Source organism: Didymosphaeria variabile, assembly GCF_027946475.1.
Source record: "Didymosphaeria variabile strain IMI 356815 chromosome Unknown scaffold_5, whole genome shotgun sequence".
Taxonomy (NCBI): domain Eukaryota; kingdom Fungi; phylum Ascomycota; class Dothideomycetes; order Pleosporales; family Didymosphaeriaceae; genus Didymosphaeria; species Didymosphaeria variabile.
Genome location: NW_026611624.1, coordinates 1,641,944 through 1,667,717, shown reverse-complemented (window position 1 = coordinate 1,667,717; position 25,774 = coordinate 1,641,944). Strand labels below are relative to the sequence as shown.

Below are 25,774 nucleotides of genomic sequence, written 5' to 3'. Positions count from 1 at the left end.
ATCATTCAGAGCTGGCCATGAAGTCTGGACTGGACTGGCTACTTCAGATCGCGAAAGTGAGCTGCTGTTGCGATTCCAGCTCGTATAAAAAGTGAACGTTCACAGTCTTAAGCAGTATTCCCTGGGCAACCCCAAATTCGTGGACATCGCTCGCTGCTTTAACATCGTCATATCTAAGGGCCTTGGTAAAGAGATACTATAAGCAATCAGCCAACAAATTCTTCATCAAAACGGCGCGGAGCCCTATGAGCGATTGTATCTCACTCGAGACCATTCGCGGATACTTTTATACGATTAAACCGGGCATGGGCAATTCCATCCTCACCCTCAACCTTGCGACCAGTCCATTCTATCGTCCGATGCTCGTGAGCGAATTTTTGGCTGCGCCCGGGCCCCATGAGGCCATAGCAGCGTTGAAGAAGCTCCGCGTCTATGTTGTGTATGACTGACGTGTTGGTGATGCTGATAAGATGGCGTACCTAAATAGCGAGGCTTCCCGGATGAAGCAGGTACGTGGTTATTATGATGTTCAATTGGGCTGGTCACATACCGAAACAAGGCACGCGGGCCAGATGGAAAACCTCTGAATGATGATAGAAACAAGCACATTCTTGAAGGTCCTGAAATCTCTGTGATCGGTCATCTCCAGACTGTTACGCCGCTCTTTCTTCTCACCCTAAGTCACCCAGAAGTACTGACTAGTCAATACAGTGTTTGGAAAGGACATAGATCCCCACACAAAAGCTGACAACATTGGCACGAAGGATGGTCCAACATGGTATGCACAGGAGCTTTTGCGAATTGAGCCTTACCAAACGTGCACTCGTACGGTACCGGAGAAGTTTACCTCGGCCATGTTCAACGAAGCCTGCCGTAAACTAACCGACAGCCGTGCCTTCATCGAGACGGAAGGCTTGTGCAGCTTGGGCTTTGCATCACGCGATCGAACCACACCATGCGTAAGAGCCTAATGCCATTGTGCGATGTGTTGCTGTTTATCTGCTTACTTGAATTTAGCGAATCAGCAAGGGTGCACCGATCCAACTACATCCTAGCATGCTGAAAGTCAGTGGTCAGAACCTCGAATTTCCTCAGGTGTACTATAGCCAAGAGGTTAAACTCGGCTCTCCTAGAAAGCGCCTCTCATTCTAAGACCTTTGTCGGCAATCATGGCTCTCAACACGTTGTGGGTGCGACTGCTGCCCCGACAAAAGCAAACACTCACCCACGCGCACAGACAGTGCGGGAGGAAGGCGCGGCGCGTGGGAGGGGTATTTGGATACGGCCTGCTGCTTTAGATGCTTCTGCCCTCATGGATAATACAATGGCCTTTTGCTCTGGGCACAGAGCCAGCGCTTACGCTGAACCTGAACAGTATCTTGTGCATTCACTTCCGAAACCGACTCGAGTGGTGATAGCACCGAACATATTTCCATACGAACCGATGATGAGCAGTCCCAGGATACTCACTAATCAATTAGAACAACAAATGAATAATGTGATACCACAAGGATCAGCGATTCTTCCCACCAAATCCCAAACCCTTACAGCTTCGGGCCCCTTTCCGTCTCCACGCCCGAGAACACCCGCCTCCTTCCCTTCTCAGATGTGGCATTGCATCGAGCATACAAGACTGTCGGTATGCGATCCACCGATATTCGCTGCTTCAATTGTCTGAATGAGAAAGACTACCAACACCGTCGTAATTGGATGCACTGTGGCGCCATGTGCCCTGCCTGCCCTGATGACCAACAGCACTGGGGTAGCTTCTGCCCGCGATTATGCAAGCTCAGGAATCAGAAAGCGTTCTGGAGAAAGGGAGCGGACCTGGGATTTGCAGATGGATTCAACGGACCGACGCCGGGGTCCAAAGTGGTCGGGGGGAAGAGGTTGGGACTCTGGATGGAAGGAGCGAGTGGTGAGGGTCAGCTCGATCGCCACCGCAAGTTTCGAGTGCTACTTCAGTATCATCAGTCACAAGCACGCCATCGACGCCGCCGCTTTCAAGGGCCTCTTCAGCATCATCACCCGCGACGAGGGTTGCAAGTCCTATCACCCCCATGCTTTAGTCGGTGGAAGCCCCTCGACAAACTTTCCAAGCCGATATTGTCTAGTTCTTCTGGACTTATACCACCATCCACAACCGCTGGTATCTGTGAAGTGCAACATGCTCAATCGAGATTTATACCCACACCAATGCTAATTGGCTCACCGAGAGCGGGGGACGAAGCAGAATGAAGGCTTCTCCACGCGTGGAAAGACACTCCCGCTCCACTCGCCAATTAAAGAACGTAGCGACAAGGCAGACCGAGAATGCGACGCTCTACGATATACCCCGGCCCCGGCCCCAGCCCAAGAGGCGGCTGAGAAGCCAGCAACCCTACCGGTAGGGTGTCGGCACTCGCTTCCCTACTTTTTGATCCAACCTTCAAAAAGATTGTCACGAATGAGGCCGTCGCGATGGCTTCTGCCAGCTTCTCCCACCACGACCCTCAACAACACGCAGCTATAAACAGTGTCCTAATAGCGATATTCCGTGCCGCTAAAACTGCGCAGAGAGGTGCGAAGGATTGGGACTATGCACCGAGTGATACGATCAATTCATATTTGGATTATATGTATGAACAGTTACCGCGCTTGATGTCAGAAGATGCCTCGGGGTGCATCATCCCTGCTTCGTACAAGAGAACCACAGGCCAGAACATGGATACGTACTATGGAAGGGCGTGGAAGGGTGCGTGGTGGCAGGAGGACGATGATAGGAAGAGGTGGAGGCTGATCGAGCTGAACAAACATCTGATCGAGGGTGTATCGGAACCCGAGACTCATTCAAGGGTTAGAAATGGTTACAAGAAGTACGACGATGCCGCCGGTAACTCTGAAACATCAGTCAGGTTTCGCAGGTACACATTTGGAAATAATCCTCCGTTGCCGCCTTCCCGCCTTCTATATGACATTTCGCCGATCGCAAAGCCCACTGGTCCCGTACCCCGAGGACCTCGTCAACAGATTGAAGCCTCACGCTCGCCGAAGGCACCGCGTATCCTCGTACCTCGAGGACCCGCCCGTTGTTCTTGGACAAGTCTGGAGACCATTCGGCCAAAGCAGACACCTGTGGAGGATGTACCACCTGCGTCACAGCCACCGCCTTTCATAAAAGAAGGGACTGAGGAGGGAGAGCTCATCGAGCTGGTCAAGTCGACGCCGGACAAATCCAGTCTGGACGTAATGAGTCGTCTAGAGATGCGGTTGGACATCAGTATTACGGATGAGTATTGGGAGGACCTCTTCAAATGCGACGTTTGAGAAAAGGTGCCAGATAGTGTAAAGTCCCGATCGTGGAGACCCGGTATTGACGCGTTTGGGAATTTGGCGCAGATCTTAGATTTTGGATAGATTTAGTGCTTTATTGATATCTTCCTCGTGTTCCTGGATCATGCTGATATCGTTGTGATCAACTTAGTATCCTCGTCTCTCCTGAGACCGTAGCACACTCGCAGCCCAGCAGAGTCTTCTAGTTGTCCGAGTCCCGTACGTACCGCAACGCCTCCTCCACATTTGGAGCGCCTGCTACCGCGTGTCTCAACGCTTGAGGATGCGCGCGCTGCACATATCGACCTGCATGCAATGTATTCTTAATCTGTAGGGCCTTCGTCTCTCCATTCGTTGGTATGTATTTCTTCATCCTGCATCGCCGTTCACTCGCTGACCTCCAACCCCTGCACGCCTGTCAACTCTCCCTCAAGATCGCCATGTACAACGTCCACGTCCAATTCCTTCATAACGCCCAGAACGACGCCTAGGCTCTCAAAGAAGCCGTTCACGGCCACACGCAGCATGCGGTTCGTGGTCGCGGAGTAGTCGACGCGCAAGGTGTTATCGGATGTAGAGAACGATCGGCGCACAAGAGGCGAGAGCTCAGCGTCGACGACGAGGGCTTGTTCGGCGGTGCGGACAAGGCTTTCGGATGGGAAGGGGATGTTCAAGGTGCTGGGAGGCATTAGCAGGTGGAAGTGGAAGGACCGGGAACGTGTTGGAGAAGAGGCGACGGACAGTGTGCAGGGAAAGGAAGAGGCGTCCTGGACAGCGCTTCCCTTCGCCATATTTCCTGATCTCCTTGGGCGCTGAGATACAGGGAGGACACGTTTGCGTGGATTTACATCCGCGATGGAGGAGCGTGTTGTCGGCGCATGCAAAAATTCCCCCGCCCCCGCATCCATTTTGGGTTAGTCGCGATGGGAGCTTCGACATCGATCGCAATCCGTCATCATGCATTCATCATTGTCGTGCCTGCCAAGACAAATGATGGCTTCATGTACTTTTGCTGTGACGTTGACTCTCCTTCCTTCACGTACTTCTCACCGCTGTTGTCTACCATAACAATCTCTACTTGCTTTAATTGACAGCCCAGGCTCTCTGGATAACAGCAAGTCACGCCGCGCAAGTAAGACAACATGTCCTCACCGTCCGAATTCCTCACCTTCTACCGCCGGGCTGTTACATCGGCACCACGAATTCTCCGCGCCGTAGAACCGACGTTCCGACCTACACTCCGGAGCTTCGCCGTCTCAACAGGATGTCGAAAGGAACTCAGCACGAATGACAAGACTAAGACGGACAAGTATCCCGACGACGAGCATAGCATCAACAAAGCGAAGAAAGGTGATGAGTACGATGTCCAGACAAGCAACCTGAAGGATGGTATTGAGTAAGTATTTCTCCCACCTTGCACCTTGATCATCAGATTGCGATCGGTGAGGAGGCGGAAGCTGTTGATTCGGGGCTAATCTGTTGACTTTTAGTAGCGCGCATAAGAGCGGCACAGGCGGCCACGCGACGGAACGTAAGGATTCTGCGGGTGGAGTAGCTCAGGCAAAGAAGGAGCATCCCGAGGCACCTGATCCAGCTATTGGCATGCAGGACGAGAGGGGCGGACGGGGTGCTTAGACGAGCCGTCGGTGAAATGCGGCGTGCGGACGAGAGTATATTGCATGATTAGGCGCTCCAGAGAAGCTTGTACGATCAATCGAATGTAAAGAACCTACGGTGTTGATTGGGGTTCCACTGTGCCGGTGTTGTGTGCGTGGGATATCATGAGGTGCGTCCAATTCCCCAGCGGTGCAAGCTCAAAGAATGGCGCCTCCAAAAGATAGTTCTAAAACATTAGCTAGGTCGCATCACATCTGATCTCGATAGTCCTACACTTTGCCCTCAGATATGACCGCTCGGTCCGATCCGTTGCCATCGCTACTTTGGTCATGATCTTGCTGCTATTGAAAGGCGTAAAAGATCTCAGCTAAAAAGCTGTAGGCTATAGTCAAATAGCGTACAAGTTCGTTCAGCAATACAGATGATATAACAACCCTTTCCAATTGTTAGGATCCACTATCCGCTTCATGATGGTACCTTAATTGGTTCAATGCGTACAGCAAGCGCACGAGGTCCTAAAGCAGTTGAAGGGTCGGGAGTAGAAGATACCCAAAGAAAAAGAATGGCTGAGAGAAGCTTGGATCTCCGCCTTTCTATTGAAAAGCTAATTCATATGCAGTGACACCTTAGCAAGTAGAAAGCCTGAGGTCCTGTCTTACGCAAATCCTCGAGCTGGTGTCTCTGTCCCGATTTTGGTACGTACCTTCGGCATACAATATGTCTAATATTTCATCATAGGAACAAAGTACTTGAAGCCGCGTTTTTGCAACTAGTAAATAGTTTATGGGGGCTTGGTGGGGCTAATTTCACACTGTCAAGTCACTGCTCAGTTAAACCTACGACACTGTCCTGTACAATCATGTCCGCGCTCCCAACAGTTCCCACGAGGACCTCCGGACCAAATGTGAAATGACTGATTAGAAAGCGCATGGACCACGATGAGCAAGTTGTCCTTGTGTTGATTCCACTGTGCTTGCGCTAGCGAACCGGGGAGGGGGGGCGTTGAATGCATTTCGGCGCTAACACGCTCATGCCTGCTCCGCTTCTTTTTATAAACACTGCGCCGTACCATATTCCCCCGCCGTGCACCAACATATTGATCTAAAAGCCGTAAGTGTATCAGAAGATACCTGCGAATGCCTACTAAAAGCACCAGCCGCAAGCCAGCGGCGATCCCGCTCTAGCTCAACTCACTTGGGTTGATATTGACGATGGAGCCAGATACTGTAAGCAAAAATTACTCTAATCTAGCAAATCCACTGATCACAGGCTTGTCAAGCTTCAATCTCAGCACGACACATATATGGCTGAGCTCCCTGCCCGGATCTGCGAGCTCGAGGATCAATATGACAATCTAATGGCCCTCTACATGACAGAGAAGCAAAGCGACGTGACCTCGAGTGGGGTGACAAAGTCACAGAGCTTAAACGTGAGCTCTATAAGTTCAAGAGAACGGTTCGAGAGATGGAGGAAAAGAAGAACAAGCAATCAAATAACAGCGCTGAGGGAGGCGATCGAACCAAGCGCAAGGCGGCCGACAAGCGGGCATCCGCCGGCGATGACGACTACGTTGATATGGGGGATTCTTCCGACGTTGAGGAAGAGTATGATGAGAATTTAGTCGACCCCACCGAGACTCAGGACTACTTGCACTCACCAACCCCTGGGCAGGATGATGCTTCGGAAGATAATGGGTCTAATGTTCAGGAGAATGAATTCTCGCTCCATCGCCACCACTCGCGCAGGCGCAGCATAAGCCGCACACAATCCTCGCAGCCTATCGTTATCGGAGACGAGGAGTTCGAGAACGAGGAGGATAAGTGTGAGTCCACTCGGAGCCAGCAAAAAGTCATCGCAGTAGATGACGCTTCCGAAGATGAGGAGGATCAGGATCCCGTCAATCCTCTTGGTAGGGGTCGCTCTACCACGTACCACTGGAGCTCTCCCCTGCGCCTGCTGATGAGCCTATCGACCACGGAGACGGTATCCTTGCTGGAGAGGAGGATGGGCATGTTGTTGCAGAGGAAAAAGCCGGGTCTGCTCATGAAAATTATGCAGATAAAGACAAGAACATTGACACGACGGTTACCATGCATGGAACGTGTGAGGTAAACTGGGCCGAGTTGACGGCCGAGAAAACCGAAAAGATCATCAAGCTCAATACCGACATGACCCTGCTTACGGCCCGGCATAAAATCAACTTAGGTAAGCTCGAAGAGGAGCACCGCGCCGAGGTCAAAAAGCTCAAGGACGAATACAAGTCTCTTGAAAAGATAGCTTTCCCTGAGCTAGACATAGATCCACGGGACGACGCCGCTGTCGATGCTGCTCTTGGCAATATGGAGAACAATACTGCTGGCGACGGAAGCAAGACCACCGAAGAGCTCGCCGTCGGCTCTGAGGCTATGGTGTCGATAGATGAAATTGATGGAAAGGGAGGCTTCGTTTACAAGACCGACCAGACTTCGGGAGGCCAGCACAAGGTTGTACAGATCAACGCTAGTAGAACGAGGCGCGGCCTTAACGCGATCAAGAGTGGCGCTGTCGACAAAGGAGATGGATCCGCTATCCAAGAGCCCGCCCTCCACCACGTCCTTGATGGCGGGCATATCACCACCCCAGCATCCGTCGTCAAAGAATTTGAGACGTTGAAGACATCGTCATGTGGTGCATCCGCCGACACGCCAAAAGCGAACAAAAAGGGCAAAGATCGCGCGCCCGAGGTCCAGCACCTCCCCCCGAACCAGACAACGGGACTAGAGGCGGAAAGTCAACAATTTGTCTCTCAGAACAACTCTGTCCGTCAGACACGAGCAGCTAGCCGCAATTCCAGTGTCGCTGAGGTCCAAGGACCTACAATCCCTGCCCGCTCAGTCAAAGTTGACTCTTTCAACATTCCCGCCAAGTCTGCGAGCACAGCCAGCACACAGATGCGAAATGACCACGCCCAGCTGCGAGATCGGAAGTCAATACGGCCCGAGCTTTCCCGTGAGCAGCAGCTCAACATCCTCAACATATGTACACATCATCAACAAGGCAATTGCTGCCGAGCTCTTCATCTGCCTCAAGGTGAAATAGATCAGCTGCTGGTTCCTTACGTCGCTCCAAAGCCTCTGAAGATGGTGTTAGGTAGAGATATCGAGGCAAAGCTCAAAGAGGAGGGTATATGCCATGTTTACCATCTTGGCTTTTGCTGTAAACGTGCCTATGTGTCTAAAGAAGAGGCCGACAAGCAGATCATCAACGAGCGCAATGTGATTCTGCGACATTCCCGTGTAGCTCAGCGTGAACGCAGCGCCGCTAGCTAGGTGCTAATTGTTCGTTCCAAGGTTGTCACGGATCCATCTGACGTGTCACTGTCGAAGGTATCATGCAAGCTTCGCTATCTGAAGATGGTAGCAGTTTATGCGGTATTTTCAGGATGGGTTTCACGGTTTACTGAATTCGACGTCACCTGGTACATACTCATCTATAATCACAGTGCTCATCTTGCAAACACAGCAAGAGGTGATTGCAAATTTCAAACATGGATTTGATTGACCTGATCTCGCTCGGCCAACACAATTCCCGGACTTATGATCGTTGAAAGTGTCCTGTTGCTTGAGAATCGAAGTGCTGTGATATGGACCGTTCGGAGCATTGGCTGGATGAATATTACTAGGCCTGCCATTTTCATAAATTTACAAATCATCTGTGATAAAGATGGTATTTTTGTAGTATATTCGAGGTTATGATAAGTCCGCTAACAAGTGTGCTAAGATGTGGTCCTTTATGGGTCACAAAAGAGCTATCACAAATCTTACCTCGCCACAGCCCCCAAGGAACTCGTCAACAGAAGTATGCCAAGAAACATTCGACAACATGACGGTGGCAGCGGCAAACTGAGTATGGTGGAAGGCGAAGTCGACGACCCCGCTCAGCCCGTTCACGCGACGATCGTAACCTGACCGGAAAGAGACGTGTCATCTACCGGTATTATGATAACCAGGCCAGTCATGCCGTTTGGCGTGAACATAACCGAAACGAGGTCGTCGACGGGATGGCAGTGCTTGCGGGCAACTGTAAATCCTGCAAGGCGTGGCGTAAGTGTAATGGGCGCCAGTGACATAATATCGCGGTAGAAGTGCAGGGAGAAGGACAGCGAGGTACAGCGGCCGGGTTTATCGATGAACGAGTGGGACTCGCGTCACTAGCGCCCTCGCGCGCCCGCCCGGCCCCGTCGCGGACTCACGTGAGTGACCCTAGCGCGTTATCGATAAGCCACCTTCACCCCACACCAATCACGCGCTAGTGTGGCGAGCCGCAATCCAACGTCAACGCTTGTCGCAGCCCTTCGGAGGTCTTGTGGACATGTAGGAACACACTCAAGGCTCAGAATGAAGAAGACGTTGCTATTATGCTTCATACATGGCTTTAAAGTAGGTCAACGTTCAACTTGCGCGGACGCGTTCGCATTACCGATGACGTATATCTAAAATGTACACAGGGCAGCGACAGCACCTTCGGGACGTTCCCCTCACATCTGAAGGCTTTGCTGCAGCATGCATTACCTAAGGTTACAGTCCTTGCGATTACGTATCCGCAATTTGAGACGAGGGGAGACCTGCACGATTGCGTGGGGAGATTCAAGGAGTGGTGAGTTATGGAAGCGCATAACACATACGGGGCGCACATGCATATGGCGCAGGTCGCTCCAACATAAGCTGACAAGGGCTAAGGCTGCAGAACAAGGTAATTGACCTCGAAGTCGCAAATGGCACGCCGTCGCCTACTGTCGACCCCTCTGTTCATACTATACTCGTCGGTCATTCGATGGGTGGCATTGTGGCTGCGGAGACTCTCCTTTCACTTATAGAGGACCAACCTATTCCCTCCCTTCAAAACTCTGCCTCGCACTCGGCATCATCATTCCAAGACTCTTCCAGTCTAATGTTTCCCTACATACAAGCGATTCTCGCTTTCGATACCCCGTATCTTGGTATCGCACCTGGAGTCGTAGCCCATGGCGCGGAGAAGCATTGGAACACCGCGAGTTCGGCATACTCGGCATATTCAAATGTCGCTGGCGCTTTCGGGTGGGGAAAAGGCACGGAGGCCGGTGCTCAGACCGCAGTGAATTCGAGCAGAATGTTGGAAGGAGCACAGAGATCTGCACAGGCAGTCAGTGACGCAAACGCGGACGCCGCATCAGTACCACTCTGGCAGAAGTACGGTCGAGTCGCTCTGTTTGCAGGCGCTGCAGGAGCAGTTGCGGCTGGCGGCGCAGCTGCATACATGAAGCGAGAGCAGATATCGGAAGGCTTGGGCTGGGCGACGTCGCACTTGGAATTTGTAGGCTCGCTAGCCAGGCCTGAAGAGATGAAGAAGCGACTTACCAGCATCACGAAGCTTGGACAGACCCACAACATCGGCTTCATCAACATCTATACTACCCTCGGCCACGCCGTCGACTCACAGGGAAAGTCTTCGTGGACAGGCAAAGTCGTCGGCCGTGACCGGACTTTCTGTAACCTTCCGAAAGGCGACCTGCGGCAATACTTTGTGCCAGCTGTCAACGACAGAAGCACGGCGGAGACATGGGCGCACATGTCTATGTTTGATCCGAAGCAAAACCCTGGCTACTACATCATGAGCGAGCATGCAAAGGAGCATGTCATTGATTGGGCGACAAATGAGTGGTACGAGGATAGTGATGGGGCCATGAAGGGTGTCAGCATTGAAGAAGAGGAGGTGCTGGTCGATAGGCCCCAGGAAGAGGAATTCGAGGATGTGAAGAAGCCCCCTAACGATAACCCGTGGAGGGAAGAACTCTGATGACTTTCATCCGGTAGTGTCAACAAGTATACCCAATTTTTTTTCTTTCACTTTGTATACTCCATTGAATCAATTGAAATTGTCCAAAGACGGAGGGGTACTATTGAACATTTTCGAGGACTGGGCGTAGTGGGTGTGTGCCTGCAACGCACTGCCTATGCCAGTCTAATCGCTAATCTAGAAGCCGCTGTCGCTACTTAAACATCATATCCGACCGCCACAATAAGGATGGTCGCTATTGGAATCCCTTGAACACCAGACCTCACTGCAGGAGCGCATAGACCAGTGGAAGAAACACATGCGGATCGGCGTCAGAACAGGCGCATTTCCTAGGGGCGCACTTGCCCAGGTGATCCGGCACGCAGACGTTCATCTGCTTGAGTACTTGCAACTGCTCCACAGGGAGGTCGTGCAGTTTGTCCGAGCCGTTGAGGCGTTTCCCTCAAAACTAACATTGGCGATGATGGAAGCCAGTGGTGGTGGGGATCATGTTACAGAGGCATTGATGTGTGGCAGTCAAACCGTTGCCCGGGCGCTCCAGCGCCGAGCCATTCAATTCTGTCGATCAGGCAAGAACGCAGGTAGCCTTTCAATGTTGCAGATAACCTTGCATAGGAGAAGATTAGTATTTCCTGATCGTCTGTTCACTCCGGAGGCTATGCATGAGAATTTGTAAAGAAGCCAATGCCAAATATATCAGTGAGCGACGCAATGACAACCCAGGTAGAGTCGGTCTCGGTGCATATTAAATCCTTGTACACCAATTAGCTATTTTTGCAAAGAGCCATCTGGTCGAGCCATTGCTTGATCAAGTGTAGTCTAATCATCCGCCTTTTCACTGAACTGTCTCACTTTACTAGATTTGAGGTTGATATGGCTGTGATAACTCCGCCGTAAACTCTCGGGGACACTTAACATATACATCGGAGCCAATACTGCGCCGAAGCCGCATCGTCTTAGCAGTCTATGCCTCAGTACCGTTAGTGTTCCGTTCCAGTGACGACTGTCAGTAGAACGGCCAGTACCTAGGTATGCTGCCTTATCTTCAGATAGTTCAGAGTGACTCCAGTGTGGGCGCAAAGATAGCTTGTGTAGAACGTTCGTCGACTTTCAGACCAGCAGCTATCAAGCGATACTTCATCTCAGAGTTGAGTCTACGGGTGAGGGTAGGTCATGTGATCTATGATGTCTAGATTTGAGCCCAGAGAGTCGAAAGTTGAGCTAGTAAGCAACGTGAGACTACTGCAGGACATCTACAGCTACCGAATTTTTGATTAGTTCTGGCCGTTAAAATGTACGTCTCCTACGTGTTCGCTCTATGTATCCAAGTGTAAGCCCTCTGAGGTAAGTATCATGACTAATCAAGAGTAAACCGAAAACGGTTAGTAACGGGCTTCAACCGCGACCTCTCTCCAGCTAGTCGTGCTTGCACTTCAACGACATCATCACGTACGACCACAGTTCGCAGTCAATTAATTCATTGATCTCAGCCTACACGCTAAGTTTCTAGCAACAATGTCACGCCCGTCCGCTAAAAAAGTTGCGGCAAAAGGCGAGTACATAGAGACCGTAAGTTCTCCTCCTGAAGCCCGCGAAGTCTAGCTTTATTTGTATATAATCAAGGAATATTCAATGATTCCTTAGTTTTGGCTTGGATCTTCTGCAAGAAGGCCCTGCACTGGAAGTTCCAACCAATTCGAGTTCATCCAATCCTTCCCGCATATTCACCGTTAACCCTTTCCAAGGACTCTGGGAACAAGGTCTCGCGACGGAGCGCGATCACTGGGACTGCAAACATCACTCTCGGCGGCCGCACTGTCATCATGGCCGACGTCGTCCTCCGCGGGGACCTGCATTCCACACGTCCCACCGCCTCAAATTCTGGAAAAGAAGGAACGCCCACCAGTATCAGCATCGGAAAGTGCACGGTAGTGTCGACTAGTAGCGTGCTCAAGCCACCGTGTCGAATGAGTCGGGGCGCGCCGAACTTTTACCCGATGAAAATCGGCGACAATGTTTTCATAGGTCTGTTTCCGCCGTTTTGTTCCGAATCAGGCTGTGGGTTACGCCTAACAGGAAGCAGGCCCCAATTGCGTGATATCAGCCATCGCGATATCGTCGCATGTACACATAGGCGCCAATGTTACCATTCACGCCTTTGCTGTCATTAAAGAGAACGTCAAGATTCTCTCAAACACCGTCGTTCCTAGCGCAATGGTCGTTGCCCCCGGGTCCGTCGTGGGCGGTCGGCCGGCCAGAATCGTCGGCGAGGTGGGCGAGGGTTGGGGTGTAAGCGGCGGCGGCGCAGGAGGTGGTCTCGGTGTTGGTGGCGGTGGTGAGGAGAAGTGGGTGGAAGGCGGCGACTTAAGAGAGCTGGTGCGGAGTATAAGATGAGAGAGTGGGAATATGAAGATGCCAGCAGCGAATATGGGTTGCGATGCTTCAATGTTCGTGAAGCGGGATGTGGATTTTGATACCCAAGTAAGAACTCTATTTTCGTTGGGTATTTGCTCTGTAACATCATCTGATCTGGATGATTCAATCGTGTCTAAGTTTAATTTATCCTGTTCGCCAATGGGAGGAGCAATGTTATGGCCAGTCTGAATAATCTACCAGAACGATCAATGAAGATGGACTAGGAGAGGTTCTGTCGCAGTCTGTTGCAAGCATAGCGGGCTCTGTGGTGACAGGAGCATCAGACATGCAGAGAGCTTGTGGGCTGTATGCCTCCAATGGCATGCGCACCCTCGCCGGTTTCTTTCACCTATGTTGCGCTGGCGAGATTAGCTGCATCCCAGGAATTCATTTTTGTGCTCACAATACCGGCCAGTTGAATTCTCTGTCCACCCCTTTGGCCTGGGCTCGGGCCCCTGCGCCCGCTAGTGTCAATCACGTGCGTTCACTGCGCTCTTTCCGCCCATAAATACTTCGCCGTCTCCGGACCTCTGCAGGCCCGTTCCACTCACACACTTTCGACACACTCAACCACACACCTTCAATATGCGAAAGCTCGACAGCAGCAATAACATGCCGCAACGAAAAACAAAGTAAGTACACTGCATATATAGACGCGTTGAATTTCCCTCGCATATATCTTGTCTTACGACCACCTTCGCGGTTACTAGCGCGTGACCTACTGCAAGTAACGGGACACAGTGTGTTGTTCGTTATACGCGGTGCGAATTTCTTCATACTTACAAGCTACAGATCTTACATTATCCTTGTCGGGGATCCTCCTTGCGAGGCCTACCCAGTTGATAAGGACTTCGAGAGCCTCCTTCGGGCGGCCTCACCGTTACTAGCTACCAAGTTAGATGAGCAGAAGGAAACCATTCCTCTGCCCACGTAAGTCTACGGCCACCTTGTTGTAGTGGATGTACTAATCAAGACCACTCTCATAGATTTGAACCACAAGATTTCCGAACATACAAAGATTGGCTACATGCCCGTCGCCTCGCACCTTGCCCTAAGATTGGGCTCGAAGACACCACGGAGTGGCGACGCATCTGCCAGGGCTACCTGCTCGGTGACCATCTGCAAGATTTTAACTACTGCAACGCCATGGCAGATGCACTGTTGCGCGCTGCTAGTAAAGTCACGGCAGAGCCATCCAAGGATTTTCTTGCCACTGTTGAGCACGTCTTCAGCGCCACCGGCAACGATTCTCCAATCCGAACGCTTTTGTTCGACATCACCTTCCATTGGGTCCGGTCGGGTATCTGGAAGCCCCTTCTTGAGTCTTCGCCAAAATTTACTGCCGCTTTATGTATAGAGCAGATCAACCGCAGTGGCAGCATCCCCCGATCACTTTCCAGAGCTGGAGCCGATATTTGCAAGTATCATCACCACCGATCTGGAGAATCATGCTACGCGGGCACGGAAGCTTCCTTGTGGACAAGCGTGCAATGCATGTTCAATGACTGGATATGCTTCGTAAGCACCAATTTTCAGGGCATCAGCAATTCATTCCAGGCATTTCGACCTTGCATGTCAAGTACCTACACTGTCCTGAACAATCTTGGTACTAAGTGCAAGGCTGCCTTCTCATGGTGCAGAAACTTCCTCAAGGCGCATCTCTAATTTACCGAGAGTGCTGGGGGAAAAACTTGCGACAGCACTTCCGAATTTACAAACAAACCCCCCTAGTGTACGACCGCAAGCTATCTTTTACCGTTCTGGAGGGGCAGGGCACATCGCCTTCGTCCCACTCTATCCACTTGTGCCTCCTCTACATTCCGTTCCGCAATGTCCGACCGAGCTCACTGAGGTGGCACCATTCACATCTCAAGTTACCATTACGGATTGAAAAATGGGCTAGCACTCCATTCAGCACTGCGTCCTCAGCTGAGCAGCCCAGAAGAAAACACGCGGAGGCGGTACGTACGGCGTGCTTTGTTCCAACAAGCTCTGGAGTAACTACTGGCTCTCCAGATTCAAGGTTACCCAGAGAAGCACCACCACCTATCGCTCCGAACGAAGATGCGATACTTTCGTTACAGATACATCTCATCAACTATCCATACAATCTCGCATAACACACCACCCACGGCGCCCTGCATAGCCATACGTCGGGATCGAACCCCTCTATCGCTCAGCCTTGGAATAACTCCCTCATCCTAGAAGCACACTCCTTTTTACCATCGATCCCCTGCGATCTTCCGACCTGAGGACGCTTTGATCGGAAGTGTTGCATCTCTCGCAGGGACGCCTGCGTAGAGATGTGGCAGCGGTAGGAATGGGTTTCGCATGGGCTTTTGGCTGCATTACAAGAAGACAAATCATCCGGCGAGAAACACCACGAGCATCGCCGCCATCTTCCGCAACACACTCCGTGCCACCGACGATCAGCACCCCAGACACCTGATCCTCCTTCGTCTCGCCGAGTCTGGACCAGCGCGATGTATTCAAGACCTCGTTATATGTAGAGGCATTCGCGTCTGGGAATCCGCTCGGACAGGCAAGCTGAATGGGTGTTTGAGAAGTCACATACGCAGGACTGGGTGGTTTTCCTTGAAAAGTTGTGGTATTTCAGAAGAAAATATGGATTTCTCGCCAAATCAACTGGGCCACGTCGTTCTCAGAAGCGCGACGAGACTTTCCTCTTTCTTGCTTTCATGCCAGCGAATCTATAGCCAGGTGCAGGCAGCACCTTCGGCTTTCTCTTTTTTTTTGCTTTCATGCCAGCGATTCTATAGCCAGGTGCAGGCAGCACCTTCGGCTTTCCGTCTGTTTTGAAGCGTGCATGTACTGCAAGTATTTGTCTCTTTACCGTGGTTTTTGATGTTCGTTCCGTGCATTCCATTGCGATGTGAACTTCCGCACTCTTATAGAAGCCACCGATTACAGCTTCGATCATAACCTACAAGTAGCAGCAAATCTGATATCACTCTGTTGCCTTCTTGAATGCAGCGACGCTATGTTCATCGACAAGCTGCTATGTTGACCCATCTATCATAAATCTCCCTTCCAAACATTCTTTATCTACAGCTTGCTGTCAACGTCATCGTCTAGAAGAATTATATCGAGCTTGATAAGCTCCACAAGCATATAGACCATAGAAGGCCCTATGCACACTGATCGCCGCCAATGATACGGTCGACGGCGCTGTATACGTGCGTTTGCGACCATAGACAGCACGATTGAACAACTGTATGCGCTGAGGCGAAAGAACTACCATGATAATGCTAGACGGATCCCATAGCGTCGGTGGATACTGTTTCCACGGCGGCATGCCCTCCACTGGCACGACCTTGGAAAATGGGTGAGCATAACGACAACAAGAATATGAAGCAGTTCCCGCACAAACCATCTCATAAAAACAGCCACCCCGGCGCTACCAGAGGTATATACAATGAACTACTACGCTACAAGAACGATGCGTCTATTTCCTCTTCTTCGCAATCCTTTTCTCAGCCCTGACATCCTTTTTCAACCTCGCATCCACCATCTTATACTTGCCCTTCGTCCCGCCAGGCCGGCCCTTACCCTTGTTACTACCCCTCGCCACAACAACGGTAACCTTTTGCTTGGGCTTCTTCTTCGCGGCACGGCTCATCAACCTCGCAATAGACTGCGCCTTCTCCTTCTCAGTCAAGCCCTCCTCGTCCGCCAGCAGCGCAGACTTCTTCTTCAGCTTTTCGAGGCGCTGCGCAGCCTTGAACTTCTTGCGGGCCTTGGCCTCGCGGACCTTCTTGATGGGGCGGGCGTTGAGGGCGCGCATCTTCTCTTTGATGGCGGCGGCTGCGGCTGCGGTGGTCGGGCGCTGCAGCTTGGAGTGCTTGTTCTCGTCGTCGAGGAACCAGTCTGGAAGGCCGTCGACGTCGCGGAGAGAGTAGCGATTGAAGGAGTCATCGAGGAGGTCGGCTTTGGTTTTCTTGCCGGTGGCAAGCTGGTGTGCCATTGTCATGGCTTCGGCGGTGATGATGTCGACGTCAGGACGGCCGTTGCGCATAGGGGTATTGTCTTGCTCCCATTGGGTTTCGTCGCGGGCGACTTCCTCTATCTTGTCTTCGTCATCGGATGAGTCTGCATCATCTTCTTGTGGCGGTGCCTCGATCTTGACTTTCTTCACAACAACGGCTTTTTCGCGTGCTGCAGCAGTGGTATCCTCTTCGCTATCGCCGTCAACATCGATGCCACTGTCCTCGCCGTCTTCTTCTGCCTCTTCCAGTTCTTCCAAGTCATCTATGCCTTTGAAAATGTCTTGGTCGAAGAATCTCGAAGCGCGTTTAGTAAGACCACCTTTGGTGTTGCCATTCTTGTCGAGGTCGGTTATTAGGGGTCGCGGCGCCTCATCCTCATCGTCGCTGAAGTCGCTGTCCTCATCCTGTACCAATTCCTCGTCATCACTCTCCTCCTTATCCTCATCGGAAAAGCCATGCCATTCCCCATCCTCGTCCTCCTTCCGAGCACGTTTCGCACGATACTTGGCATCTCGCGCAGATCTGTGCTCCACGTACTCGCTGTACATGTTATCCAGCTCTGCATCAAGCTGGTCACCTTCGTCATCGGTGACAATCTCTTCATCGGACTCTTCAGGCTTCTCACGTTCAACTACTGTTGCCATCTTGCCGCGTGCGACCTTGGACAGTGCTCCGGCCTTGTCGATCGACTTGAGACCGAACATGGAATCGTCGCCTTGAGGACCAGCTTGCTCCATACCGATCTCAAAGGGCGTAGTCATGTTCATTTGCATTCGCACGACCTCCTTCTGCTTGCGCTCATTCTCCTGTCGCCGTGCCTTTTTCTTCTTCTTGGACTCTTGGTCGTCAAGCCGCTGCATATCTTCCATGATTTGCATTTCCTCGTCCATAGGCTCAACCTCGGCAACCTCCTCACCCTCTGCCTCCTCTTGCTTCTTCTTAGAGGCAAAGCCGAAAATATCTCGGACCTTCAATCGCCATCGGAGCAGCCTCTTGAAGTCGGCGCGGCCCAATACTTTGAGATCCGCACAGCAATTTCGGACTTCGATTGTAGTCTCTGGCAGTTTGTCGATGGTTGCAATGGCGACGTCTCCGTTGGGTGGCTGGACAAAGCTCAACTTGTTCAGGCCTCCAAGCATAGCGATGGGGTCGGTCGTCTGGATGAACTCGCTCACAGGTGCTTCCTTGAACTGGGTCCAGTCGCCTTCTTCATAACCCTCACGTTTCCTCTTCTTGATCTCAGGTTTAAACACCTTAGCTTCATTGTTCGGGGTCGGGTCGGCCAATTCTGCGAACACGCTCTTCGCGTCGAGGAAACGGGGGTCGATGTGCTTGGGTGCTTTGAAGCCGCGGCAGACGACAAAGATTTCGGCGGAGACGTTACGCGAGGAGGGTGGCTTCGTGGCTTCGACTTTGGTGAACAGCTGGTTGAATACCCACAACAGAGAGTTGTAGTCCTTCGAACGGAAGACCTTGGTGACGAAAGTTCCACCCTCGACCAAAAACTCAGTCGCCAGCTTCATAGACTGCAGCACAAGCTCGGCCTGCGTGAAAGCATCCTGCACCCACGCCGTACCGACATTGGGCGCTCCGTCGTGCAATACGGTGTCCGCCTTCCATGTCTTGAGGTGCTGTCGGATGGTCGCACGACACTTGTCGGTCGTAATATCGCTCTGGAAGGTGATGCAACGTGGGATGGCTTTGATCGGTGCCAAATCGACACCGATGATAAGGGCATTTGCGGGCATGACCTCGGACGCGACTTGACACCATGATCCGGGGGCGGCGCACAGATCGATGAGGACCTTGCTCTTCTCGAGGAAATTGTACTTTTTGTTCAGCTGGATGAGCTTGAAGGCGGCGCGGGCGCGGTAGCCCTTCTCCTTGGCGAGCTTGTACCATTTGTCGAGACGGCCTTTGCCGTGCTTCTTCTGGATCGCCATGGCTGCTACGGCGCGCGGTGATGTTGCGGGGAGCGCTCACATTCACAGAAAAAATTAGGCGTATTTGGCCGCGGAGGCGGTGCAAGGCGGCAGAAAGTGGGCGGCGCTTTGCTGTGGCTGAACGCGGCGGGCGATAAGCACAAAAGCGGGCCCTCGGACAGGGGTGACCACTCTGGTGCACGGGACTGCGTCATGGCCCATCGTCCAAGTCAACCGCCTGCCGGGCTCAGGGTAGACACCACGCGCCTGGCCGCCCTGCACTCACTGACACCATCCATCGCAGAGGTCGTATGCTTTACTCGAGGCTCTGGCCTCGCACGCAATGAGTCCACGCAAGAGATCGAAGCCGAATCCTTTGGCGCAACAAGACGGTGCCAGCGCGTCCGAAGTCCCGCATGACAGCACCACCCCAGCCGCCACGCCCTCCACGCCCTCCACGAACACTCCGAGTGAAAGCGCGATCCTGCAGAGTACACCCGCGGATTCGGCCATAAAAGAACCATTATACTCTTCTAATGCCTCTGGTGAACCCTCGACCTCCACTGAGCCTAAGCTCGATACGAAGCCCAGCAAGAAGTGGTTAAGCGGGGGTAGTTGGCGGTCAAAGGCTTCTGCAACAGTCCAGACGGCCAGTCAGAAGATTGGCGTCAGTGTCAGTGGTGGTGCGGCTTCTGAAATCCCGAACGAAGTGGCCAAGAAGACAAAGGACCAGTCGCCTGCCAAGTTCTTAACGAAGCGTAAGTCGAGTAAAGCCGACAGCATACCGGCCTCGATGACCATGTTCAATGTGACGTCAGATGGGTCTATCAACGAGCAGAAGGAGACAAAGCCAGAGGCAGTGCCCAACGAGCCGCCTATTGTCGACGAACCACCGTTACCTCCAGAACCACAGAAGAACGATGCCACTCAGGAAGCGGGCACATGGGGCTGGCGATCGTGGTGGTCTCGACCAGATGGATACTCCGAAGCATCAAAGACATCTAGCATTGAAGATGCGCAAGGCACCCCTCTACCAGGTGTCACGCCGTCGGAGGAGCCTGATGCTGCTGGGAAGGAGCTAGGGAAGGTCTCTACACGAGAACTCCCTCAAAAAGAGCAGGATGTTGAGACGAAGGACGCACCTACAGAAGAGGCCCAGGAATTGCGGGCTGCGGAAGTGGAAGATGCAGATGCTACCAAATCGCGCGGGCCAGCCCCAAGAGCATCGTGGTTTTGGTCTTGGAGTACGAAAGAGAATGCACTAGCAGATCCTCCTGCTACATCGGTAGCTCCTACCGAGCACGTCCCGGATGTCCCTAACGAGGAAATAATAGATCCGCAGGTCGATGAAGCACCACAAACAGATCCTGCCAAACAAGCGGAGCAGACCGTGGCCGACGTACCGTCTAATGAGTCAGCTCCCGGCACGACTCAGGAAGATCGATCGAACTCCCAAGGCTGGGCATTCTGGTTCAAGTCACAACCAAAAGCCGAGGTCAACAAAGACGGAGCCATTGCCCACAAATTAGTGGGTGAGGTGGCAGTGGCCGACACACCTTCGCAGTCCCACCCTGAACCAGCTCAATTCAACGAGCTGGAACAGCCAGAAGCTGAGGCCCCTAAGCCAGCAGGAGTATCGCAAGCAAAAGAACCTGCTACTACTAGTCGATCATTTTTGTCACTGCGTGGTCGCTCACGAGCGAAGACCGTACCGAAAGAGATAGCTACAGACACACCAAACTCCAGCAAGACTGTGACACCCTCGAAGACCTCGCCGACACCCTCTCCCACCCGGCCCGACACAGCCCCGGCAGCACATCCCGCACCCAAGGAAAGTGCGAAGAAAAAAGAAGAACCTCAGAATAACCTACTACCAGAGTTTCCAAACACTTATCAACTGGTGCAGCAACCGTCTTTCTGGCAGCAGGTGCGCCAATACTTCCTCGGAAATGAGGCACCGCAACCACATCTTCACATCAACCCTGCCCCTCCTCGCATAAAGAAAGCAGTCGCCATTGGTGTGCATGGCTTCTTTCCATCCCCTTATATCCGAAAAGTGATCGGAGAGCCGAAGGGTACTTCCATTCGCTTTGCAACCGCCGCCGCCGCGTCGATCAAAACCTGGTGTGAAGAGCGCGGCTACGAGCCGGAAATTGACCATATCGCGCTGGAAGGTGAAGGCTTTGTCGCCGAAAGAGTGAGAATCTTATGGACGCTTTTACTGAACAGCGTCGATGCTATCAGGAAGGCGGACTTCGTCCTTGTTGCGTGTCATTCTCAAGGAGTGCCGGTCGCTGTCATGCTAGTGGCCAAGCTCATTCAATTCGGATGCGTAAATTCTGCCCGCATCGGCATCTGCGCCATGGCTGGCGTCAACATGGGCCCTTTTATCGATTTCAAAAGCAAAGCCCCTGCTTTCGGGTCTATCGCGTCGGAACTTTTCAGTTTTGGGGATCCGAAGAGCTTGGTCAGCCAGATGTATCTCGCAGCGTTAGACGAGGTGCTACGATTTGGTGTAAGGGTGACTTACGTAGGCAGCATCGACGATCAGCTCGTCTCGTTAGAGGTATGCTCTCTTCCGCTTCATCTATTACAAATTACTAACAGATGCGCGACAGTCGTCCACCTTCTCAGTCGTATCGCACCCGTACATCTACCGCGCCGTCTTTGTTGACGGTCGCATCCACGCCCCCTCCTTTCTTACTCACCTTGTTGGCTTCGCTCTCAAACTCCGCAACCTCGGCCTTCCCGACCATGGCCTCGTCCGCGAACTCTCGCCCCACCTCGCAGGCTCCATCTACGCCGGCGAAGGTCACTCCCGCGTCTACGAAGACCCCCGCGTCTACACGCTCGCGATACAGCACGCGCTTGAGACAACGTCCCTTCCTGTATCTCCCCAACAGGCCAAGATGAACGCTGCGGCGAGCTTTGCGGGGATTAGCATTCCAGTACCAGGGGTGAAGTATAGTGCCAAGGATACATGTAAGCTGAGGGTGAGGGAGTACAAGAGCAGTGGGAGCGCAGCCGGGGAGAATCCGTATTTTTTACCTTGGGCGATGAGAGGATTACTAGAGGAGGATCTTGTCAAGAAGGAGCTTGGGAAGGAGGTTGATGGGCTGTTGAGTATGTTTGAGGAGTGGAAGCCTACGGATAAGAGGCTGAAGGATGTGAAATTTAGATTGGAGGGTGTGAGAAGTAAGCTTTAGCAGCTTATGTGAGTGAGTCGGTTGGGCGCTCTCTACACAACGCGCATTGTATCTGGAGTTGGGGTCTTGCCGGTTATGCTAGCGTTTGCTTTTTGGGAGGCGCATACTGGCACACACAGCGCGATACCTTTGTAGACTTGAGTTGCGGTGTGAGCCACCACGATATGCGATTTGCGCGTAGTTATTATATGTACATGCAGGCTGTTCAAAGCGAAATACTTCGGTTCGCTTCATAATCACTGTTCGTTCGTCGCGCCTATCCGGCGACTCCCATATGCTATCTCATCTTGGTCGTCTTCATCCTTGGCTTCTTACTGCGCCTCTCACGCAGCGATGCCTACTTTCACTTGCCGAACCCTCTCGGACGCACTCAATCCGCATCATAGAAAATCTCCCTATGCCGATGCGTCGCCTCCACCACGGCCTGTACGGCGTTGAAGTCTATCCTCTGTCAGCCTGCCTTTGTCCAGAATTCGCATCATGACATGACAAGGAAAGGGGAGGGTGCACAAAGAGCATACCGATGTTCGTCCCAAAATCGGTCGCAGCCTGCACCTTTACATGTAGGTTGCCGTCTACCTTGCCAATGACTTCGACGGCGTGGCCGACGGCAAGATGGCAATCCTGATAATGCTCAGTATACACCACATCCTCGAGAAAATTTCTGCAATGGATCAGAAGAGAGAGGAGCTTACCCTGTTCAGGATCACGTCTACGTTGCCACCTGCGTCGATGACGGCGGTTTCGCCGCGTAGTTCGACGACTTTGCCCAGGATGCGGACGAGCTTGTGCTGGAAGTTGGATAGATGTGGGGCGAGGATACGCGGGGTTTGGAGGTGATCCATGTTTTTCTTGCTTTGCCGCTTGAGGCGAGGTTTGTATTATAGAGAGAAGTTTTTCGGAATATCGACGTCTGGATTGGGCTTGTTGCGTGATTAATGGCGTAGGGATTGGTCGCAGAGATGGGTGGAAGGCGCGGTGTGACGCGCCGCGTACCTAGGTAAATACGCGTGCACGTGATGCTGCCCCACCAACGGGGCCACGTACTGCATGCTCTCTTTTGGAGATGCATTGTCTTTCATCTTGAAAGTTGCGCTGTACAGTTTGCCTAGAATATTCAAGGCCCGAGATTAAGGATGTAGACCCGAGAATACTACTGTGCTCTATACTCTTGCACTTCAAAAGCCGACTCATTCCACCATCGGACCTCTACCTTAGAGTACCATCCCTCGTCAATCCTCCACACACACGCTCACTTACAGACGCCGAAGAAGTTCACGGCGGTGGAAGACGATTATGGTCCAACCATGTTGCCGGAGAGCTTGAGACGCTGACTGCTTCTAATGGGCTCTCGGGTGGCTGCCAGTATGTCTGCAGATGATGGAAGTCCAGGACATGCAAACAGGAGTAGATTGAAATGAAATTCAGCAGCGTGGCGATATCCTTTACGCTCAAAGCATACTCAATATAGAGAATTACGGCGTTTTATGGATGGGCCGTTGTTAGCTCAAAACGCCTTGACCCAGCACTTTAACAAATCGCCTGAGGACCAGTTCGATGATTTGTCTGCACATTTTGACGACTTCCTTGAGAGCATGGAGCGAGATATTTCCCGGACCTTAGACTTGCTGGCCGGTGCGACTATTGAAGTTGGAAAGAGTTCGGAGTGGTGGGAATACGTCAATCTGTTTGCGCAACCTCGTAAGTCCAGGTCGTCTACAAGACTTTCTAATGTTTAATGTTTCAAAGAACTCAGCGACAAGGTTGTGAGCGACTTGAAAGCCCAGTCACGACCCAAGGATATCGCTTATGCTTCCTACGTACGTACAGGAATTTCGCCATCGATCCTGCATGTACAACATGCTGATACCTACCCTAGACATGTTCCAGCGATACGCTTACGAGGAGATACGTGAGAATACATACAATGCCGCAGGTTCCCGGTTACCATCCGAATTAGTCTACTTGATGTTCGAATGTGCGATGGAAGCAGAGGAAATGCCTTTTGATCCTAGACTGATACTGGATGCTAAGCAAAGAGATACTGGTACTGTTCGTCGCAAAGTCCGTAGAATGTGCCTACATCCACAGGGACCATAGCCTAACTGGGCATACATTCGGGTTGACAGAAGGAGAAGTTATGTTTATACAGATGACTGGGAAGAATTTGCGCGAGAATTCCCACATCACAACGAACACAAGCGGGACGAAGAGATGCGCGCAGTGGATTTCCACCAGAGATGGTCTTTCGCTCCTGATTGGCCACCATAAAATTTGGATTAGGAATAGAATATTCGGAGGTAAAGGGCATCGGTTGATCGGTAAACAGTGAATGTATCTGTTGAGGAAATGCTGATGCACGATCACTGGCGGATTCGTCTTCGTGCAGGCGAGTTTCTGCCACCTGAACTAGTAATTTGCCGGTCACTGTGAGCATAGACTCTACTTCACCTGAAATCTGGCTGATGTCAAACAGTGTCCCCTCGGAGGTGTAATTCCACTGAAAGATGTGCAGAAACCCTATCAGTTCATTTCAAGAAGCTACCTTAAGTGGCTTCAAAACCCATCATTTCCCCCTTCAGACCGGCTAGCATGCACTCCTCCTTTCGTCGAGAGCCAGTTGACGTAACCATGCGGTCTTGAACTTTCTCAACCTTGAAAGCAGCTGAAGCTGCGAACGGCGTCGGCGGTTTCTGCGGTGCCGGGAAATCCGATAGACCAGTCAGGTGTGGGGATATCATGCTTCGGGTAGAATGCGTGAGCGCAATGGGCATCGGAGAATACCTTGCATCGAGTGCCATAGTCTGGTCCAAGTGAATGAATCTCATTCACCCCTTGACGTGTTGTTAGCTCAGTACATCTTAATGCGCGCGATGGGGAAAGAGAATTCTGACTTACGTCCACCGTGGTCGTTCAAAAGGTCCACAGTCTGGCAGCCATCACGGGCAGGGAAGCTGGTTGAGAGCATCAGATAGCGCCTTGCTTCCAAAGGAAAGGGGGAGCCGGCTGTCCGTCGTAGCTGTTCGGTACATGGGTTCTGCGGCAATACCCTGGGGACTATAGCAACGCCAGGGTTATACTTACTACGCGCAGCCGTGCGACCATTGCGGCATGTAGCAAGCCCACAGGCCGCCACCTCCATTCGACTGTGTGATTTCGGGGTTCTTCTTAGCGGCGAATGCGTGGGCGGCACCGTAGTCGAAAGCGGCGTCCGCGGATGAATCGTCTTGATGTTCGAGAGAAGCGGGGTGAGCCAGAGCGATGCCGACCATGAGGGTGACGATGCCGAGAACAGAGATTCGCATGATTGGCAACAAGAATCGAGGATTGGAACGTGATGTTAGGTGTTGAACGGCTTGGAAGGTTTGATATTGGGGTTTCGCGGGAGTTGGAGCCCCAGAGGCTTCAAGTGAGCTTGCGGGTAAGGCAACGGAAGGCGCAGCTTCACTGACTAATCCCTTTCCTTTCCTGTCCTGCGGAT

At 52.2% G+C, this 25,774-nt stretch overlaps 10 protein-coding genes across 10 annotated transcripts; 6 read left to right on the top strand and 4 right to left on the bottom strand.

The window, feature by feature from the left end:
- Window positions 1-2,460: 2,460 nt before the first annotated feature.
- On the top strand, window positions 2,461-3,306 carry N0V89_007021 (uncharacterized protein; the record flags this gene model as incomplete). Its single annotated transcript, XM_056215787.1, has 1 exon — window positions 2,461-3,306. One exon carries the CDS (start codon window positions 2,461-2,463, stop codon window positions 3,304-3,306), a length of 846 nt encoding a protein of 281 aa, XP_056070034.1.
- Window positions 3,307-3,698: 392 nt separating this feature from the next.
- Window positions 3,699-4,001, bottom strand: N0V89_007020 (uncharacterized protein; the record flags this gene model as incomplete). The annotated part of the gene is made up of 1 exon (XM_056215786.1): window positions 3,699-4,001. One exon carries the CDS (start codon window positions 3,999-4,001, stop codon window positions 3,699-3,701), a length of 303 nt encoding a protein of 100 aa, XP_056070033.1.
- A 453-nt stretch (window positions 4,002-4,454) lies between these two features.
- N0V89_007019 (uncharacterized protein) lies at window positions 4,455-8,237 on the top strand (the record flags this gene model as incomplete). The annotated part of the gene is given in 3 exon segments (XM_056215785.1): window positions 4,455-4,708; window positions 6,306-6,825; window positions 6,843-8,237. 3 exon segments carry the CDS (start codon window positions 4,455-4,457, stop codon window positions 8,235-8,237), a joined length of 2,169 nt encoding a protein of 722 aa, XP_056070032.1.
- Window positions 8,238-9,305: 1,068 nt separating this feature from the next.
- On the top strand, window positions 9,306-10,743 carry N0V89_007018 (uncharacterized protein; the record flags this gene model as incomplete). Its single annotated transcript, XM_056215784.1, has 3 exons — window positions 9,306-9,347; window positions 9,416-9,564; window positions 9,648-10,743. 3 exons carry the CDS (start codon window positions 9,306-9,308, stop codon window positions 10,741-10,743), a joined length of 1,287 nt encoding a protein of 428 aa, XP_056070031.1.
- A 1,515-nt stretch (window positions 10,744-12,258) lies between these two features.
- N0V89_007017 (uncharacterized protein) lies at window positions 12,259-13,137 on the top strand (the record flags this gene model as incomplete). The annotated part of the gene is made up of 3 exons (XM_056215783.1): window positions 12,259-12,312; window positions 12,489-12,768; window positions 12,827-13,137. The coding sequence occupies 3 exons, from the start codon at window positions 12,259-12,261 to the stop codon at window positions 13,135-13,137; spliced, it is 645 nt and encodes a 214-aa protein (XP_056070030.1).
- Window positions 13,138-13,743: 606 nt separating this feature from the next.
- N0V89_007016 (uncharacterized protein) lies at window positions 13,744-14,823 on the top strand (the record flags this gene model as incomplete). Its single annotated transcript, XM_056215782.1, has 4 exons — window positions 13,744-13,790; window positions 13,951-14,088; window positions 14,145-14,579; window positions 14,799-14,823. The coding sequence occupies 4 exons, from the start codon at window positions 13,744-13,746 to the stop codon at window positions 14,821-14,823; spliced, it is 645 nt and encodes a 214-aa protein (XP_056070029.1).
- Window positions 14,824-16,624: 1,801 nt separating this feature from the next.
- SPB1 (AdoMet-dependent rRNA methyltransferase spb1) lies at window positions 16,625-19,108 on the bottom strand (the record flags this gene model as incomplete). Its single annotated transcript, XM_056215781.1, has 1 exon — window positions 16,625-19,108. One exon carries the CDS (start codon window positions 19,106-19,108, stop codon window positions 16,625-16,627), a length of 2,484 nt encoding a protein of 827 aa, XP_056070028.1.
- Window positions 19,109-19,430: 322 nt separating this feature from the next.
- N0V89_007014 (uncharacterized protein) lies at window positions 19,431-22,293 on the top strand (the record flags this gene model as incomplete). Its single annotated transcript, XM_056215780.1, has 2 exons — window positions 19,431-21,653; window positions 21,706-22,293. 2 exons carry the CDS (start codon window positions 19,431-19,433, stop codon window positions 22,291-22,293), a joined length of 2,811 nt encoding a protein of 936 aa, XP_056070027.1.
- A 370-nt stretch (window positions 22,294-22,663) lies between these two features.
- On the bottom strand, window positions 22,664-23,138 carry N0V89_007013 (uncharacterized protein; the record flags this gene model as incomplete). The annotated part of the gene is made up of 3 exons (XM_056215779.1): window positions 22,664-22,734; window positions 22,815-22,917; window positions 22,989-23,138. The coding sequence occupies 3 exons, from the start codon at window positions 23,136-23,138 to the stop codon at window positions 22,664-22,666; spliced, it is 324 nt and encodes a 107-aa protein (XP_056070026.1).
- A 2,006-nt stretch (window positions 23,139-25,144) lies between these two features.
- Window positions 25,145-25,598, bottom strand: N0V89_007012 (uncharacterized protein; the record flags this gene model as incomplete). The annotated part of the gene is made up of 2 exons (XM_056215778.1): window positions 25,145-25,343; window positions 25,420-25,598. The coding sequence occupies 2 exons, from the start codon at window positions 25,596-25,598 to the stop codon at window positions 25,145-25,147; spliced, it is 378 nt and encodes a 125-aa protein (XP_056070025.1).
- Between the last annotated feature and the right edge of the window lie 176 nt (window positions 25,599-25,774).